This window comes from Hyla sarda, chromosome 11, assembly GCF_029499605.1.
Source record: "Hyla sarda isolate aHylSar1 chromosome 11, aHylSar1.hap1, whole genome shotgun sequence".
Classification (NCBI taxonomy): Eukaryota; Metazoa; Chordata; class Amphibia; order Anura; family Hylidae; genus Hyla; species Hyla sarda.
In genome coordinates, this window is record NC_079199.1 from 33,885,867 (window position 1) to 33,905,778 (window position 19,912).

The 19,912-nt window shown below is 42.7% G+C and overlaps 1 protein-coding gene across 10 annotated transcripts in view; it reads left to right on the forward strand.

Moving 5' to 3' along the window:
• LOC130295729 (putative N-acetylated-alpha-linked acidic dipeptidase) overlaps positions 1-19,912 on the forward strand; it is a 115,703-nt gene that overhangs the window by 32,004 nt on the left and 63,787 nt on the right. For all 10 annotated transcript variants that reach the window (XR_008848974.1, XM_056546779.1, XM_056546777.1 and 7 more), the window contains 3 exons: positions 125-220; positions 9,102-9,187; positions 14,997-15,116. Coding sequence is in view for 9 of the 10 variants with exons in the window: in XM_056546779.1 (XP_056402754.1) it covers positions 125-220; positions 9,102-9,187; positions 14,997-15,116 (302 nt within the window). In the remaining variant the exon portion in view is untranslated. The remainder of the gene's footprint in view (positions 1-124; positions 221-9,101; positions 9,188-14,996; positions 15,117-19,912) is intronic.

A 19,912-nucleotide genomic window follows, 5' to 3' on the forward strand; every position in this document is an offset into this window, starting at 1 on the left:
GATATTTTTAAATAGAAGTAATTTACAAATCTGTTTCATTTTCTGGAGCCAGTTGATTTGAATTTTTTTTTCCCCCACCGGAGTTCCCCTTTAATTTAATTTGACTTATATTTATGTCTTCTAGTAAGATGTCTGGAATGGAGGTGCCTAATACATGGAAAGGCAGACTGAATATCACATATAGGGTTGGACCAGGGTTCGTTCCACCTTATGAGGACAGGTATGGACGTTTTAAATCAGCATACAGACTAATAACAATATACTTGCATTCATTTTACAGTGGGTTTATTAAAGCACAATTTTATTCTGGCATATCAGCCTTGTAATGGAGCTAGGAGAGAGCTTTGCTCAGCTTTTTCTGAGAATAGTTTGTCGTTGGCTAGAATGAACTTTCTATGTAGGGGAAGCCGACAGGAAGCTGTCATACTGGTGAGTTCGTACATCAGCTGCAATTTTCATGAAAGCACAGCTAGATTACATAACATTGCCAAGAGTTAGAGTCAAATCACTGTTTTCACCACTGCAACTTTTTTTCTAGCAATTAGTAAAGGCAACATTGTAGGGAAATGAGTCAATCAGGTGATTAATGAAACTGCCTTAACATTTATGGCAAATGTGTGTGAGTGTGTATATATATGTGTATATATATATATATATATATATATATATATATATATATATATGTGTGTGTATATATATATATATATATATATATATATATATATACGCACACACACACACAGAACTTAATGTGTGTATATGTATGTTCCAGGATCACTTCTAAACTGATATTTCGACCAAACTTGTTACGCATGTTACTTATTTGTCAACTAAGAATATGGTATAGTTAAATTAACCCTAACCCACCTCGTTACGTGAGGGGGGCAAGTCCCTTGGCATCTCAGGGAGAATGAGTCAGTCCAGCTTTCAAGCCCTGCCCCTGCTGACAGCCACGCCATAAGCCATACCCTTTATATTTTCGGCTCTTTTTTTGTTTCTGCTCAAGGTCGAAAACACCATTTTGCCTGTTTTACCCACATCACAGGTCCTTCAACCACAATCTCTTCACAACAGCTCAGCCCCACCTTACTCCACAAGCTCCACATCTCTAGGTGAATATCTTGGTCTGGCTTAAAAGCCATGCCTCTTCCCAAAAGCCATACGCCCTTCTACTTTGGTCCTTTATGGTGCTTTGTTCTGGCTCGCACACCACGCATCTCTAAAAAAGCCATGCCCCCCTGCAAAGCCACACCCCCTACTATTTTCAACCCTTTTTGTGTGTTGGTCTGGCTTACAACTACAAGTCCCAGGATCCCTTGTTTGTAAGTGTGAGTTCAATTTTCTACCTCACACGCCTCAGTCACCCCACCCACTGCAGCACACCTGAGCTATGCATGCTGTTCATGGAACTACAATTCCCTGCAGCCTTGTAGAAAATGATCTCCTTACCACTCAGTGGTCACTCCCCCCCTCCCAATCGAAGCACTGCTATTTTCCTTTTCTACACCTGATGTAATGTCTCGGGCTGCACTGCAACCTGGGAAAACGAGACAACACTCATTTTGTATGCTGTTAAAAATAAACATTGGGGAAAAGATCACATAAAAATTGTGAGACTATCCATCAAATACAGGTACAGACACTATATTATGAACTGCACTAATTACACAGCCCCTGTAGCATAGTCAAATAAATAAAAAAAATCCTGGAATACTCCTTAAATAAAACAGATTTTGGGATGAAAAATGTTGGCAAGTATAAATTAGTTGGCTTATCCTAATATAGTGAAGAGCACCTCAGCTGTGACTCTAATGCTAAAGCAACCAAACAAAAAATATTCAGCAAGCGCCAAGATATCAAATACATTGATTATTTTATATTGCATGACAGCTTTATCCACTATAATTCTTAAAGTGCGCCTGTCGTCAAAAAAACTTTTTATATAATGTAGATAATAACATTATATGTATATTTGTAATATACAAGCATGAAAGAAGATGGGCTTCACTCACCGGTCTGAAGGTAAAGGAATTCTTTATTTCATAAGTGCAGATAAAACAGGGTGCAGACACGGACGGGACTACGGGAATGCCGCAGGTCAGCACCATGTCGGGTAACAGCTGTTTGCCTGTGCGTCCGCACGGTTCGTCAGGCCCATCAGACCCATCATGGGTCTGACAAAGCGTCTGGATGCATGCACAAACAGCTGTTAACCGACATGTTGCTGACCTGCGGCGTTCCCTGAGTCCCGTCCGTGTCTGCACTCTGTTTTATCTGCACTTATGAAATAAAGAATTCCTTCACCTTCAGACTGATGAGTGAAGCCCATCTTCTTTCATGCTTTCATATTGGAACTGTGTCTCTGGGGCTTTTGAACCACGGTCATCGGTTTAGGACAGTCAGGAGCTGTATGCTGTGTGAAATCTCCGCATTGCGGATAGTCTGCTGTAAGTGAGGAGTTGCTGGGGTAGGAGTGCCGACTACTATTATCTATTTTGCTGGATATTTGTAATATACATTGGTTAAAAAATATGTATATTTTTGGGTGAAAAAATGTTGTCCCTGCAGCTATTGCCTGTGTGTCTCTGTGAGGAGTCCAAATAAAGGAAGTGAGGGCAGGACAAGCAGGGCTCTGTGCAGGCTCCTGGCTTGTCAATCATTCTCATGTGTGCGCCGGGAGCATTTCACAGAGCCTCACTTCACAGAGCCCTGCTTGTCCTCAGTGCACAGAGCCCTGCTTGTCCTCAGTGTACAGAGCCCCGCTTCTCCTCAGTGTACAGAGCCCCGCTTGTCTTCAGTGTACAGAGCCCTGCTTGTCCTCACTGCACAGAGCCCCGCTGGTCCTCAGTGTACAGAGCCCCGCTGGTCCTCAGTGTACAGAGCCCTGCTTTTCCTCAGTGTACAGAGCCCCGCTTGTCCTCAGTGTATAGAGCCCCGCTTGTCCTCAGTGTACAGAGCCCCGCTTGTCCTCAGTGCACAGAGCCCTGCTTGTCCTCAGTGTACAGAGCCCCGCTTGTCCTCAGTGCACAGAGCCCTGCTTGTCCTCAGTGCACAGAGCCCTGCTTGTCATCAGTGTACAGAACCCTGCTTGTCCTCAGTGTACAGAACCCTGCTTGTCCTCAGTGTGCAGAGCCCTGATTGTCCGCCCTCACTTCCTGTATTTGGACTCCACATAGAGACACAGAGGCAATAGCTGCAGGGACAAACATATACATATTTTTTTAACCAATGTATATTACAAATATACATATAATGGTATTATCTACATTATATAAAAAGTTTTTGTTGACGACAGGTGGACTTTAAGAATTATAGTACATAAAGCTGTCATGCAATATAAAATAATCCATGTATAAAGGTGCACTTTAATGCATCCAGTCAGAATAGATCACATATATTTAAAAATAAATACATACGGAAAGCAGGGAAACAAAGGCTCCATAGAAATCAGAGGTAGGGGGGGGGCACACTAAAAGAAGGTTTGGCATTTACAAAGTGTAAGTAATGTAGCACATAGCTGGCACATCGATGGTTTGATGTTATTTCTACATTCTATATTTTCTATACATAAAGTGATTCATTTAGCCTTTATATAGCCTGTATTCATCTCTTGCTATTGGCACTTTACTTACTGGGAAGCAGAAATCTTCTTTTAGCCTGAAATCTCATACAATTTTTTCTCTCCCACGTGCTGCGGTGATATGTCCATTATTTCAGCCTCCAGAGAAGATTCAATTTCCCGCTTTGCTGCTGCCATCCTAAGGATCAGGGTTTATCGGTGACTTACTGCAATAGATATTTGAGCCTCATTTACGAAAAAGTAGAGAACCTCTTTGGCAAAGTAAAACTTTTGTTGAAATGCTCGGGAATAGTTTAATATTTTGTTTCGCCAGCAGAGAGAGTCCTAAAACCTTTGCTCCATAACATGACATGTTCGCCTCGGAAAACACAAATCCTTTAGTACAGTGGTCTCCAATTTGCGGCCCTCTAGATGTTGCAAAACTACAACTCCCAGCATGCCCGGACAGCCGTTGGCTGTCCGGGCATGCTGGGAGTTGTAGTTTTGCAACATCTAGAGGGCCGCAGTTTGGAGACCATTGCTTTAGTACATCCATTTTTAACTCTTCCTTTACATGTTGTTCATCTTTTGAATGGGGCTTTTGAATAAGACTGAATGTACACAGGCAGTTTTTAGTGTAGATTTTTATTAAAGGGTACCTCTCATCAAATAAACTTTTGATATATTTTAGATTAATGAATGTTGAATAACTTTCCAATAGCATGTTAATGAAAAATATGCTTCTTTCTATTGTATTTTTCCCGATCAGTCCTGTCAGCAAGCATTTCTGACTCATGCTGGAGTCCTAAACACTCAGAGCTGCCAGCCTGCTTTGTTCACAGCCAAACAGGCTGTGAACAAAGCAGGCTGGCAGCTCTGAGTGTTCCCCTTTGTGAACAAAGCAGACTGGCAGCTCGTAGTGTTTAGGACTCCAGCATGAGTCTGAAATGCTTGCTGCCAGGACTGGTAGGGAGACCCCTAGTGGTAATTTCTTCAAAGTGGAAAATTAAATAGAAAGTAGCATATTTTTTAATAACATGCAATTGTAAAGTTATTCTGCATTAATCTATAATATATCAAAAGTTTTTTTGATGAGAGGTATCCTTTAAGCCAAACACAGAAACAAACAAAAGAGAGCAGTGTAAGAATTAGAGGAAGGGGAGGATGTGGAGGGCATCTGTGTGAGAAAGGGGGCATCTAGATTTGAGAAAAAAGGGGCAAATTGTGAGAAAGTGGGGAGAGATTGATACAGTCTTTATAAGAAAAGATGGTTAGCTCCATAGAGATACCTGGAGGTACCTGGTTGCTGTAAGATGGTTGGTTGTGGTTTGGAGTGCTTTGTAAGGCATGATTAAAGCAATATTATTTCATGTTATTAAAAAAAATAATAAAATAAAAAAGCAATATTAGGCCGACTTCACACAACGGAATCTCCAGACGTCTATGGGGACGGTTCTAGCACAGACTGCTGTCTGCAACTTGGGATCTCCGGTCGGAGATTCCATTGTGCGAACCCAGCCTTACTGTATGAGGTCCAAAGGGGCTTTATTGATGTGTGGACCCCAAACAAAGGTACTTTTTTTTTTTGTGGGGTGCTAATTCGGTTTTGTTCACTATTGTTCTATCCCACTATATGCTAGTTATGCTAGGGCTACGCTTCAATTTTGGCCATAGGGGTTGCACAACCAAAGATCACTGCGTCGCTCTGAATCGCAACTAATGTTAGTGACCGGTTGTGACCCACAAGTGGCTGTGACCTGACACAACATAAAAAAAAAATACATCCATGGATTTCTTGAGACCGTCAGGTCATAGTCACTTGTGGGTCGCAAAGTGATCCTTTTTACTAACCATAGCCGTGATGCAACATGATCTAATGCCTATATTCAAATTGTTCTGTGACAAACATTCAACGCCCATACCTCCTGTGTATAGTACTGTGTATTGGCCCACATATTTGATCCCTCTAAAGTGGAATTTGGTATTCATTCTTTTATCATTTATCTTTTTGTGTCAATAACATTACAAAGTGTACATGAATTCATTACCATACTACACAAAACGTTACCAAATTAGTGGCACGATGCTTTGTGGGTACGGTGCTAGCATACATTGGGATACTGGCCAAAGGGTATTCCGATGTATTTCCAAAACTGGCCCAAGAATTAAATTCTGCGCCCCCCCCCCCCCCCCCCAAAAAAAAAAAAGAAAATTGACATCAACATTCAGAAGCACCTTGTCGGCAGGGCTCAGAAATATATAAGATTTATTGAAATGTGCATATATTTAATGTCATAGTAAAATTAAGTACAGCGACCCCCCGACCTACGATGTCCCCGACATCATACGATGGCCTCTCTGAGGCCATCGCATGTTGAAGGCAGCACGGGGCCATCGCATAAACGGCTATCTGGCAGCAAAGACTGCTTCAGTTGTCGCCGGATAGCCGTTTAATGTGCCCCGTGTGGTCCGGAGTGCCGGGGACAGGGGAGTGACCATCACCGGACCACACGGGGCACATTAAACGGCTATCCGGCGACAACATTCTCTACAGGATCCCCTGCATCGCCGTAGTTCTCTTACGTCGTCATCACATCGCCGCGCACGCCATACCGTCATCTAATAGGAGCGGCGTGCGCAGCGACATGATGACGGCGATGAAGAGTATAACTTCCTATACTTTACATTGCACAGATTCCTCAACATACGATGGTTTCAATCCTGTTGAGGGACCACTGTATATATAAATTGTGGTAGTGTCACAAATTTTTTTTGCCTGGAGGGCAAGCACACAGCTCTGGTCCATGTTTTTAACTCCATTTCCACATACAATGCACACAGGTAGTTACGTTGACCCAGTAAGTAGACAGGTCCCTTCACATAGTTTCTCCTATTACATAGTTGCCCGGAGTAGTGAGGTGCCCCATGTCGGTAGGGCCCCCTAGAAGTAGCAGATAGTTGCCCCCCAATAGTAATAGAGGATTGTCCCCTGTAGATAGTTTCTCCTAGTACGTAGGTTCCTCATAGAAAGTTGCGTCCTGTAGGTAGCTCCGCCTGTAGATAGTTGTTCCCTAGAAGTAGTAGATAATGTTCCCTATAGGTAGCAGCCCCATTTAGGTCATAGCCCTTCTGTAGGTATTAGCCACCCTTATAAGTAAAAGCTCCCTCCACATAATGTGGCATTTTTTTCATGTATGTACCTGTATATTGTATTTTTGTTTAGAAAATTGCTAATAAAAGGTACTATATATAATTATTATTATTATTATTATTATTATTAAGGATAATTTGGACAAATTGTAACAAAAAATTGTAGTCTAATATTTTGTAAATACAATTTAAGCAAAGACAATGTTAACATTGGGAACAGCAAAAGGTGAAAGAAATGGAACCAGCAACATTGTCATACAGCAATTAATTGTCCATGGAGGGGATTACTCATAAGGTGTTTTCGGCAGAGGCCTTTGGTAACCATGGCAATCGGTCGGAAGCCGATAAGAATTATCCCCTAATGACCCTATTGGCATGATGAGGAATATGAGATTCACTGTATGGTATTTGTGCAAAACGTGTTTCAAATTGTATGTGGTACATTACTTCCTAGACACTACACAAGCTACAAATAATTGTTAATTATTAGTAAGAGCCCATAACAAATGATCTTATTATTGTTCAATGTCTACAAAATAATTCAAATGACTGGTTTCTATGTAGTTTGTGATTTCCACTGTTTATCCTTTTTGAAAAACCTTATTAGGGTACGTCCCCACTGACTTTTAGATTACCGTATGTTTTTACATTAAAAATAATAATAATAATTTCCCAACTGAATTTAGTTTAAATAATGGGAAAATGTCACTTAGTTCCCACTGTTTCACATTATGCCCATAATTGGTACAGAGATAAAAAATAGGTGGCAGGGTCTTCTTTTTCTCCAATTATGTGCTAAAATGCATCTGTCTCAATTACAGAGACATTTTGGGGCTAGTGCTTTCGCTGTAACCCTTCCAAAAACAGCTGAAAAATCTGCCAAAAACTGTTTAACAAAAAATTAAAAAAAGATTTTCCCAATCTCCCAAATATAAAAAAAAAAAAAACGTGAAATGAGTTTGAAATTTGCATATGTTTTTTGCTTTTAAAGTTACCATTTTTTTGCAGCTTGTGAATAGCCTCGGGAGCACATGGGGGGAGATTTATCAAAACCTGTCCAGAGGAAAAGCTGCTGTGTTACCCATAGCACCCAGATCACTTCTTTCCTTTTTAACAAGGCCTCTGCAAAATGCGATCTGATTGGTTGCTATGGGCAACTCATCAACTTATCCTCTGAACAGGTTTTGATAAATCTCCACCATGGTGTTTAAAGAAGGTCGTCTCCCAATAAAGCCCTATGCTACTATTACCGTATATACTCGAGTATAAGCCGAGTTTTTCAGCACGATTTTTCGTGCTGAAAACGCCCCCCCCCCCCCCTCGGCTTATACTCGAGTGAACTCTCCGCCTGTCAATCCCTTCTCAGTGGTCTTCAACCTGCGGACCTCCAGATGTTGCAAAACTACAACTCCCAGCATGCCCGGACAGCCATCGGCTGTCCCGGCATGCTGGGAGTTGTAGTTTTGAAACCTCTGGAGGTCCGCAGGTCACTAGTCCGGCATGCTGGGAGTTGTAGTTTTGCAACATCTGGAGGTCCGCAGGTTGAAGACCACTGATGAAGGGATTGACAGGCGGTGATGATGAAGGGATTGACAGGTGGTGATGATGAAGGGGGGGGTGATGACGGGGGTCTGGATGATGACGGGGTCTGGATGATGACATGGGAGGATGATGTATTTCCCACCCTAGGCTTATAGTCGAGTCAATAACTTTTCCTGGGTGAAATTAGGAGCCTCGGCTTATATTCAGGTCGGCTTATACTCGAGTATATACGGTAGATTATATTCACACATCCTGTTCAAGTTGCAGATTTTATGCTGCTGGGTTTATGTGGCTGATTTTATGATGCAAATTTTATATTGCTTTTCCAGAATAACATCTGCAGCATATACAGTATGTGTAAGAATACCCTTAAAGGGATATTCTGGTATCAAAAATAGTATTTAAATAAAGCTATCACACCAAAACATATAACTTACAGATCTATTGTTATCACAAATTGTACTTGTTTTAGCAAAGCATGTTTTTGCTTGAAATACCCCTGACAGAAAGTTGTGTAGTTCTTTCATTGTCAGTGTAGGGTTGTCTCCAGATTCCTGGCTCCTCCCTTTCCTGCAAGACCAACAGAATATTTTTGGCCCCTGTCAGGTCAGGAAATGTCGGAATATTTTTTTCATACAGTGGGATATGTACCCTCTTGTGTTGTCGACCAAGGTCATGGATATACATTGTGAGCTCTTATTGTTATATAAAAACAAAAGGTGTAGCACTATGTATGGTGGTCACATAGCGACTGTCTTGAACTCCCTTTACATTCAAACTAACCTCTGATTGCTCAATAGACTAATTTGTATTAGCAAAGTCATTTCTCTTATTTGTTTCTTGTTCGCAGTAAAATAAAACTTCATGTGAAAACATATAATGTACAGAAAACTATCAGGAATGTGTTTGGATTTATTGAAGGACAATATGAGCCTGGTAGGTAAAACACTAAAAAGGACTTTATTGTCAATTTATTGGGACATTATGTCGTGTGTAAAGGTAAATTCGAATTTCCATAAAGCAATATGTCTTGGGCAGTCACTTCTCCTACAAGGGCAAACTTAAAGAGGCACTGCCATTATTAAAAACGTTTTATACTTTGTAGTTCTACTGATAAGATGACTTTTTAAATATACATTTATTAAAAAAAAAACATTTTTACTAAAAAAATAAAAATAGCCACTAGGGGTCATCATAGGGGTCATCATGAAGGGTGTTGGTATCCAGTATAGGAGATCATAAAAATTATATGTACAGGATTAGTTACTGAGTAACATCACTTATTTATTTTTTTGCACTATGACAAGTACGCTTTAAGGCCCCTTTACACAGGCTGCTTATCAGCTAAGGTGTCCGGCTTGTCATATTGGAACATTGCCACAATAAAAGAAAAACCCTATCAGGGCAACTGGAATCCATCAATGCTTGGGTAACTGAGTACAAACAAAAATCAGGAGCAAAACACTTTTAGCCCTTATTGAACTTATGCAGTGTGTCAGAAACTTTATGCGAATAAACACATTGTAGTCAATAAAACTTAAATGGGTACTGTCAGATATAAAAACTTTTTATATTTTAATATTTTATATTAGTTTTCTAATATACTTCCTTAAAAAATAATTCACATTTTATTAAAGAAAACTGCCTTTGAAAATCCCACCACCAGGGGTCCCCATACCTCCTGGGACACTGATGAGTCCCATAACAGCATGAGCGTAGCTGATTGACAAGGCTGCAGGTGGAACACAGCTTGCAGCAACACTGCCGTAACAGTTTACCAAACCAAACATTTGCATCCAGCTGTTGCAAAATTACAACTCCAAGCATGCCTGGACATTCAAAGGATGTCTGGGAATGCTGGGAGTTGTAGTTTTGCAAAAGCTGTAGGCACACAGCTGAAGGCAACACTGCTGTAAAAAGAGTTATCCAAACACTGTACCTCCAGCTTCCAAAAGTCCTAGCATGCCCAGACATCCTTTGACTGTCCAGGCATGCTTGGAGTTGTAGTTTTGCAGCCTAAGGATGATACACATGAATCACAAAAGGAAGATGTAAGTTATACACTCACCATTACGGCGTCCATTTTAGGACATTGTCAGTCATCAGCCGCATCTCCGTCCCGCGTCAGGTGAAACACCGTTCCGCCTCCTCCCCAGGCCTGTCACTACAGGACAGGCAAACCAAGCAATTGCTTGGGGCCCCGAGCTGGCCAGGGGCACCTTGCAGAGCTGGTGCTTGCCCATCCTGTAGCGACGGGGCAATTCCCCCCATCACTATTAAGGACATACCTGTGTCCCGAAAGATGTTTTCGGGACACAGGGATGCCCCCGTTAATGCTCTGCGGCCCCGCGTTAAGTTTAAAAATGCAGGGGCCGCCGGGTGATGTCCCGTGCGTGCGCCCATAGCAACGGAGGCGCAGAAGACCAGAGCATTGAGGAGGAGGAAGACTTGCGCTGGCCAGCTTGGTAAGTGACCAGCGGAACGTTATCTTCGGTGTTCCGATCACCGCTTCTCCGGTCCTGGAACTAATGCTATTGCCGGACCGGAGGAGCGGTGGTCGGAGCACTGAAGTGGGGCAGTACACAGGCATACACTGGATATGGCTGGAGGCTCTATGTCTGTGGGGAACACTGCCTGCCTAATGTGGGGGAACACTGCCTACCTGATCTGGGGGGAACACTGCCAGCCTAATGTGGGGGAACACTGCCAGCCTAATGTGGGGAACACTGCCAGCCTAATGTGGGGAACACTGCCAGCCTAATGTGGGGAACACTGCCTGCCTAATGTGGGGAGAACTATGCTGCACCTAATGTGGGGGGAACACTGCCAGCCTAATGTGGGGAGAACTATGCTGCACCTAATGTGGGGGGAACACTGCCAGCCTAATGTGGGGAGAACTATGCTGCACCTAATGTGGGGGGAACACTGCCTACCTAATGTGGGGAGAACTATGCTGCACCTAATGTGGGGGGAACACTGCCAGCCTAATGTGGGGAGAACTATGCTGCACCTAATGTGGGGGGAACACTGCCAGCCTAATGTGGGGGAACACTGCCAGCCTAATGTGAGGGGTACACTGCCAGCCTAATGTGGGGAGAACTATGATGCACCTAATGTGGGGGGAACACTGCCAGCCTAATGTGGGGGGAACTATGCTGCACCTAATGTGGGGGGAACACTGCCAGCCTAATGTGGGGAGAACTATGCTGCACCTAATGTGGGGGAAACACTGCCAGCCTAATGTGGGGAGAACTATGCTGCACCTAATGTGGGGGGAACACTGCCAGCCTAATGTGGGGAGAACTATGCTGCACCTAATGTGGGGGGAACTCTGCCAGCCTAATGTGGGGAGAACTATGCTGCACCTAATGTGGGGGGAACACTGCCTACCTAATGTGGGGAGAACTATGCTGCACCTAATGTGGGGGGAACACTGCCTACCTAATGTGGGGAGAACTATGCTGCACCTAATGTGGGGGGAACACTGCCAGCCTAATGTGGGGAGAACTATGCTGCACATAATGTGGGGGGAACACTGCCAGCCTAATGTGGGGGGAACTCTGCTGAACCTAATGTGGGGGGAACTCTGCTGCACCTAATGTGGGAGGAACTCTGCTGCACCTAATGTGGGAGGAACTCTGCTGCACCTAATGTGGGGGGGGGAACTCTGCTGCACCCAATGTGGGGGGGAACTCTGCTGCACCCAATGTAGGGGGGAACTCTGCTGCACCCAATGTGGGGGGGAACTCTGCTGCACCCAATGTGGGGGGAACTCTGCTGCACCCAATGTGGGGGGAACTCTGCTGCACCCAATGTGGGGGGAACTCTGCTGCACCTAATGTGGGGGGAACTCTGCTGCACCTAATGTGGGGGGAACTCTGCTGCACCTAATGTAGGGGGGAAATCTGCTGCACATGTAGGGGCCTCGTATCGACGTTCGCTCACGTTGCGCTCCCAGAATTCAAGAGCATGACGTGTGTGAACATCAAGTGGGGGGGGGGGGGCCTCCATGTCCATTTTGCTTGGGGCCCCCAAATTCCTTCAAATGGCCCTGCTCCTCCCTCACACCAGTCAGTCATCAGCCACAACTCCCTCCTCCCTCATCCAAAACTCTGTCATCCAAAACTCTGTAATCCCTCAGATGATGCTCCCTCAGACGAAACTTCCTGCCGTATAGCAGAGCAGACACTGCACAGCATGTATAGCAGAGTCAAAACTGAGAAACTTGCAGTGTGTACCACAGACACTACATGTTCTACAGAGTCTGTATAGCAGAGCCTTCACTGAATAACATGTATAGCACAACCTGTATAGCAAAGCAGACACTGAAAAGCATGTATAGCAGAGCAAACTGCACAACATGTACTACAGAGCCAGTCCAGTATAGCAGAGCCAACACTGCACAGCAAGTATAACAGACCAAGTATAGCAGAGCTTTGTAGTACATGCAGTTCAGTATAAGTTCTACCTTACAGGCTCAGCTATACATACTGTTCACTGTTGGCTCTGCTATACAGGCTCTGTAGCACATGTTGTGCAGTTGCACAGTTTTGGCTCTGCTATACAGCAGGAAGCTTTTTGTCTGAGGGATGGAGGAGTTTTGGATGATGGAGAAGGGAGGAGGGAGTTGTGGCTGATGACTAACGGAGATTGGTCTGAGGGAGGAGGCGTGACGGTGTTTCACCTTACGGGGGACAGAGTTGCGGCTGATGACTGACTATGCCCTAAAATGGACGCTATACACCATATTGTCTTTGGTGGTAGAGTACATGCAATCTCCAATAATCATTGTGTGTGTGTGTGTGTGTGTGTACAGCATAACACCAGAGAAGAAAGGGTTACACAGCAGGGATGCAGGGCTCCCGAGAGCAGCAGAGGGAGGGAGGGGGAGGAACCATCACAGTGCAGGCAAGAGAAGGACATGCCCCCTCCCTTTAATAAGATGGAAAAGACAGTGAGCAGCTGTAATATGCTATTTTTTTTGAGTGGAATATGGGTGATAGATACATAAAAATTAAATGTACATGATCAGTATGAGGTACTGAGCAACATAACAGTTTTTTTTTGTGGGATCTGACAGGTATGCTTTAATTTCATGTTTCTTAACATGTGATACAGTTAATCTGATTAAACTATAATTGTGTTTACTTTGAAGGGGTCTATTTTTATCACCAAAAATTCTCAGGAACTAAAACTTTAAAAAAAATTGTTGTCCAGTGTTATTGGCTGAATAAGCATTCGTAAGAACTGCACATTCACAATAATTGGACCTTAAATCATGGTGATTCACTTTCTGTTGAATTAACTAAACCCCTAGTGTCACATTAGCTTTTAAATTAGCAATGAAGTTGATGGATCTCGTGGTAATAAATCCATTTCTATTTAAATGAAATGATGACTCCCACGCCCATCTCTGCCATCCTGTGTTAGCTATAAAACAACACATATAATTAACAATACATACTAATACATTCATCAGTAAAAATGAGCTTAGCTACAAGATAATTACAGGTTAAAACTATACTGACTGTCTGTCTTAAGTTTAAGAATATACCTGAAGACAAAATAAGTGAGATGATGCCTGGAATATGAAGTACCGTATATACTCGAGTATTAGCCGACCCGAATATAAGCCGAGGCCCCTAATTTCACCCCAAAAACCCAGGAAAAGTTATTGACTCAGTTATAAGCCTAGGGTGGGAAATACATCAACCCCCCCCATGTAATCATCCAGACCCCCGTCGTTACCACCCTCATCATCATCATTACCCTGTCATCATCTCCCCCCTTCATCATCATTACCCTGTCATCATTCCCCCCTTCATCATCATTACCGTCATCATCCCCCTCTTCATCATCATTACCCTGTCATCATTACCCTGTCATCATCCCACACCACCCCTTTCATCATCACGCTTGTCAATGTCTGATTTAACAGTGGTCTTCAACCTGCGGACCTCCAGATGTTCCAAAACTACAACTCCCAGCATGCTCGGACAGCCATCGGCAGTACGGGCATGCTGGGAGTTGTACTTTTGAAACATCTGGAGGTCCGCAGGTTGAAGACCACTGCCCGGGCCTTCGTCGTTATCCAGACCCCCTCCCCCCTTTAGTTTTGTACTCCTCTCCGCTCGGCGGGACGTTAGGGTGAGCTGGTCCGGGCCATCTGTGCTGCAGGGACCGTCCGGTGGGGAGGGATAGTCGTTCCGGGCTGTCCATCTTCACCGGGGTTGCTGGGAGTTGTAGTTTTGAAATATCTGGAGGTCCACAGGTTGAAGACCACTGAGGGCGGAGAGTTCACTCGAGTATAAGTCGAGGGGGGTGTTTTCAGCACGAAAAATCGTGCAGAAAAACTCGGCTTATACTCGAGTATATACGGTAAAAACTATTGCAACCAGAGCTGAAGGAATCTATAATAAGAGTCGCCAAACCTAAGTCTTATGAATCGAACAATGATTCATTTAACGTGGTAAAAGTCCTTACATTTTTTAAATGATCTGATTCCCCTGATAATCTGCTATAAAGACTCTGGACTGTCATATTCCAGACTTCTCTGGGGATTTATAACACTTTAAAATCAGAATGACTTTTACAAGACTAAATAAATCAACAGCCGATTCATTACATTTGGGTTCAATGATTCATATTAACCCAAAACTTTTATTATAACACTGAGGTCCTTAACTGATCAATAAAGCTTAGAGATCACACTAACTCATAGTGCATTTATTCCTATTTGGCACAGATCGGTATGTGGTTTTGGGCAATCACAGAGATGCCTGGGTATTTGGTGCCATTGATCCATCCAGTGGTACAGCGACTATGATGGAAGTGAGCAGAGCTCTATCAAAGCTACTTCAAAAAGGTATGTTTTACGAGAGTTTACTATGAGCAATGCCTTACACTTTGTCTTCATTGCCTGGATGCAGGCACAGTTATCTAAAGGGGCACTATTACTGTGAGGGGCATTGTTACCATTGGGGGCACTATTGTTGGGGAATTTGTATAGAGGTGAGTAGCCTAAAATGTTTGTATGGACAATTCGGCAGAGATAAGTCATGCTGGAAGACATCTTCATGGTATTCTGGGCTTTATAGAAAAAGGAAGAGGACAACTCCAATCAGAGAAGACGTCCCCTGTGATTCACTGTATATAATTGCACTCAAGTTACTTGTATAGTATACAGATGCTGGACTGGTATCTACTACTATTATATAGGCATTATATGGTGGTATGGTCTATGTGTAATGTTTTATACTCAATAACAGCAGGGTGGGAATATGTGATGGTATTATTCAGTAATGGTGGTATAGTCCCCGTGTGATGGTAATATGTGGTCATGCTGTATTAGTATTATTTATCCTTTGTATCATGGTATTATTGATAAGGTCAGTCTTGGTGTACTCAGTAACAGTATGATGGTATTATTCAGTCATTAAGTAGTGGTAATATGTGATCATAGTTGGTATTTTTATTGGTAATGACTCTTATTTGGTCAGTAACTGCAATAGTAAAATTATGTATATATCATTTTAAATTTTTTTAAATACCGTATATAAAAAGTTATGGGGCCTCTAAACTTCTCCAGTCCGACACTGTGCCCAAGTGGTTTGTAGCCAATGCAGCCAGTGAGTAGTGGCTGCCGAGACTTGGGACGAGTCATAAGTGACGACCAGGACATCGCCTCCAGAGGACGTCTACATCTATAAGGGGGGACAGAGCCACCCTGGGGCCTATAAACTGTATATTATATGTATATAATTATATATCAGCCAACACAAGAGGTACCAAGAGGACCTGCAGCTGTGGCTACACCATGAGTAGGAGTGATGCTTCACTAGAGTAATAGGGCCATAATATTCACACATTTTCAAAATGAATAACAGATGAAAGAAAACATCTAAGAAAAGATTGTTTAAAAGGTTTCTTAACCTTATTACATAAATATGGTTTGTGCTTAAAAAAATGAAAAAAATAAATAAATAAAACCTACCTATGTATCAATGAATGTTGCTCTTATGCTGGGTTTCTGACTGCATTTATAGATCATCTGCTTCTTTTCTTTAACAGGTACTCCACTGGAAGAAAAAAAAATAATTCTTAATCAACTGGTGCAAGAAAGTTAAACAGATTTATAAATTACTTCTATTAAAAAATCTTAATCCGTTCAGTACTTATCAGCTGTTGTATGATCCACAGGAAGTTCTTTTCTTTTTGAACTTCCTTTCTGTTTGACCACAGTGCTCTCTGCTGACACCTCTGTCCATATCAGGAACTGTCCATTAAAATAAAACAGGAGAGCGCTCCATAGCGTAAAACCACCTATAGGTAAGCCACCAAATATGCGAGGAACTCTTACCATAGGTGGTTGTGTGGGCTCACACACAACAATGGTCAGCATGTATGAGTAATGTCTGGTCTGCAGCCTCCCCAACCGAATAGACAATGGTAAGCAGCGACTTCACAGGGTGGATAGGGGTTCAGTGGCGCTGACCAGGATGGACATGTCAGGTAAGATAAAGCAGATTTATCGGATAAAAATGTGACGCATTTCACAGCGCTTGCGCTGCTTCATCAGGCATGAAACTGTGCAAGCGCAGTGAAATGCGTCGCATTTTTATCCAATAAACCAGCTTTATATTACCTAAAGTGTCCATCCTGGTCAGCACCGCTGAACCCCTATCCACCCTGTGAAGTCGCTGCTTACCAAGAACTGTCCAGATAAGATAGGTTTGCTATGGGGATTTGCTTCTACTCTGGACAGTTCCTAAAATGGACAGAGGTGACAGCAGAGAGCACTGTGGTCAGACAGAAAGGAAATTTAAAAAGAAAATAACTTCCTATGGAGCATATAACAGCTGATAAGTACTGGAAGGATTAAGTTTTTTAATAGATTAAGATTGTTTAACTTTCTGGAACCAGTTGATTTAGAAAAAAGGGTTTTCCAGTGGAGTACCCCTTTAATAATTGCAGTGTTCTCAATTGTCCTTCAAGGTACTATAAAGTGCTCTACAAATGGGGACTTTAAAACAGACATATTCTGTGTACAATGCACTGTTAACCAACACATTATACAAAAGCAAAATCCACACAGGGCATCCACATCACAGCAAAGTGACAAGGAGACAAGCACATTATAGATTAAAGGGGTATTCCGGACAAATTTTTTTATCCCTTATCCAAAGTATAGGGGATAAGATGTCTGATCGTGGGGGGCCCGCCGCTGGGACCCCCCGCGATCTCCCTGAAGCACCCGCATTCTATGCGGGAGCTTCGTCTCCAGTTTTGGAAACCTCCGGGTCACCAAGCCCCCTCCCATAGACATGAATGGAGGGGGCGTGGCGTGACGTCACGCCCCCATCTCGGAAGCCCGGTGGTTTCCGAAACTTCAGACGCAGCTACGTATAGAATGCGGGCTGCAGCAGGGAGATCGCGGGGGGGGGTCCCAGCAGCGGGGCCCCCCGCGATCAGACATCTTATCCCCTATCCTTTCGATAGGGGATAAGATGTTTTTGCCCGGAATACCCCTTTAAGGGTGATTTCACATATGGCATTTTTTTCATGAAAATGTGGGGGGGGAAAAACGCCATTAAAAACATGTTGCATTTTAGAAGTGGAAAAGAATGCTGTGGCCAGATGTTAGCTAGAAGTCAATGGCAAAAATAAAACGATTTACCTACCTTTTATTTGTAACGTCTTTTCTAAAATACAGCAGACTCTAGGTGTAACGTTTTTAACCCAGTTTGTTTCATTTTTCCCTCATAGACCTCCATAGATCTTTTCTTTCTGCTCAAATAAAACATGTTCTAATGTTTTTTTTATTTTTTATTTTTTTACTTGTTTGGGAAATTTTTTTGTGGTGTTTCTTTCATGTTGTTCTTCTTCCATAAAAGAAACCCTTAAATCGAACGCTCAAAGAATCACATGACCTGCAATGAGAAAAACATAACTGAAAAAAATAAAATAAACTCCCACAAAATACATACTAAAGTACTGACATACGCTTTTTTTTTTTTTTTTTGGGGGGGGGGGGGGGGGGGGGGGAACTTCAGCAAAGCCTTACAACTTACAACATGGCATTGTGGCTACATGTAAACCTACACAAGTAATCGGAGTTGAAAGGTACAATCTTATTGCTAATTTATCTCCTGAAAGGTCTCTGGAGAAATGCGTAATAGACTCTATGGCAACTGTAAAGGCTGTCGGTGGGTATCGTTGTTACTATGAAGTTGCACAGTAATGGATAAAGTGAATAACAGAACAATAATTAGCTTCATACTAGAGGAGGGATCATATTTCTACTTCATTTTTCATTGATTGGAAAATGATCTTTCAATTGTTGAAGAGATAAAGCCATAGGTAATATTCCTGCAGGATAACATCAGTGCTAGACAGACTACATTATACAGTGGTCCCTCAAGTTACAATATTAATCAGTTCCAGGACGACCATTGTAGGTTGAAACCATTGTATGTTGAGACCATAACTCTATGGAAACCTGGTAATTGGTTCTGAAGCCCCAAAATATCATCCAAAAATAGGAAAAAGTGAGGATTATAGAAAAATAAGTAGATAACTAATATAGATAAAGCAAATCCTTACATATACAGGTAATAAAGATCTGCTGGCAGCTGTAAATCACTGTCTATTTTAGCGTTTTCCAACCAGGGTGCCTCCAGCTGTTGCAAAACTACAACTCCCAGCATGCAGAGATTTAATGCAGAGATTTAAGCTTTTTCACAGCCACTACAGTGGTCCCTCAAGTTACACTATTAATTGGTTCCAGGACGACCATTGTATGTTGAGACCATTGTATGTTGAGACCATAACTCTATGGGAACCTGGTAATTGGTTCTGAAGCCTCCAAAATGTTATCAAAAATAGGAAAAAGTGAGGATTAAAGAAAAAATAAGTAGATAACTAATATAGATAAAGCAAATCCTTACATATAAAAGTAATAAAGCTCTGCTGGGAGCTGTAATCAGTGTGTGTCAGTGTTTCCCAAGCAGGGAGCCTCCAGCTGTTGCAAAACTACAACTCCCAGCATGCCCGGACAGCCTTCGGCTGTCCGGGCATGCTGGGAGTTGTAGTTTTGCAACAGCTGGAGGCTCCCTGCTTGGGAAACACTGGTCTATGTAGAGGACAGGAGCTTCTTCGGGGTCCTGTACAGTACACGTAATGTCCTAAAAGAGTAAAATGGAGCCACCCTCACCTGTTGTCCAAAGGAGCAGCTAACCATGGCACAGGTTAAAAGAAGTACAGAACATGTAATACCTCCCTATACTGTAGGGGGCACTACCAGACACCAGTCAGTGCATACACTTCTGTACTACTGGGGTTTTACCAGTCAAATGTCCATTCTGATTGGTCAGCTCTTTTAGCCATTGGCACGTTTCACAGATCTGGACTGTCCCCATCATTGTATGTTGAGTCTGGTTTCAAGTTACAATGGGGGGAGATTTATCAAAACCTGTCCAGAGGAAAAGTTGCCCAGTTGCCCATAGCAACCAATCAGATCGCTTCTTTAATTTTGCAGAGGCCTTGTTAAAAATGAAAGAAGCGATCGGATTGGTCGCTATGGGCAACTGGGCAACTTTTCCTCTGGACAGGTTTTGATAAATCTCCCCCAATGTTCCAGAAAAGACCATTGTATGTTGAAAC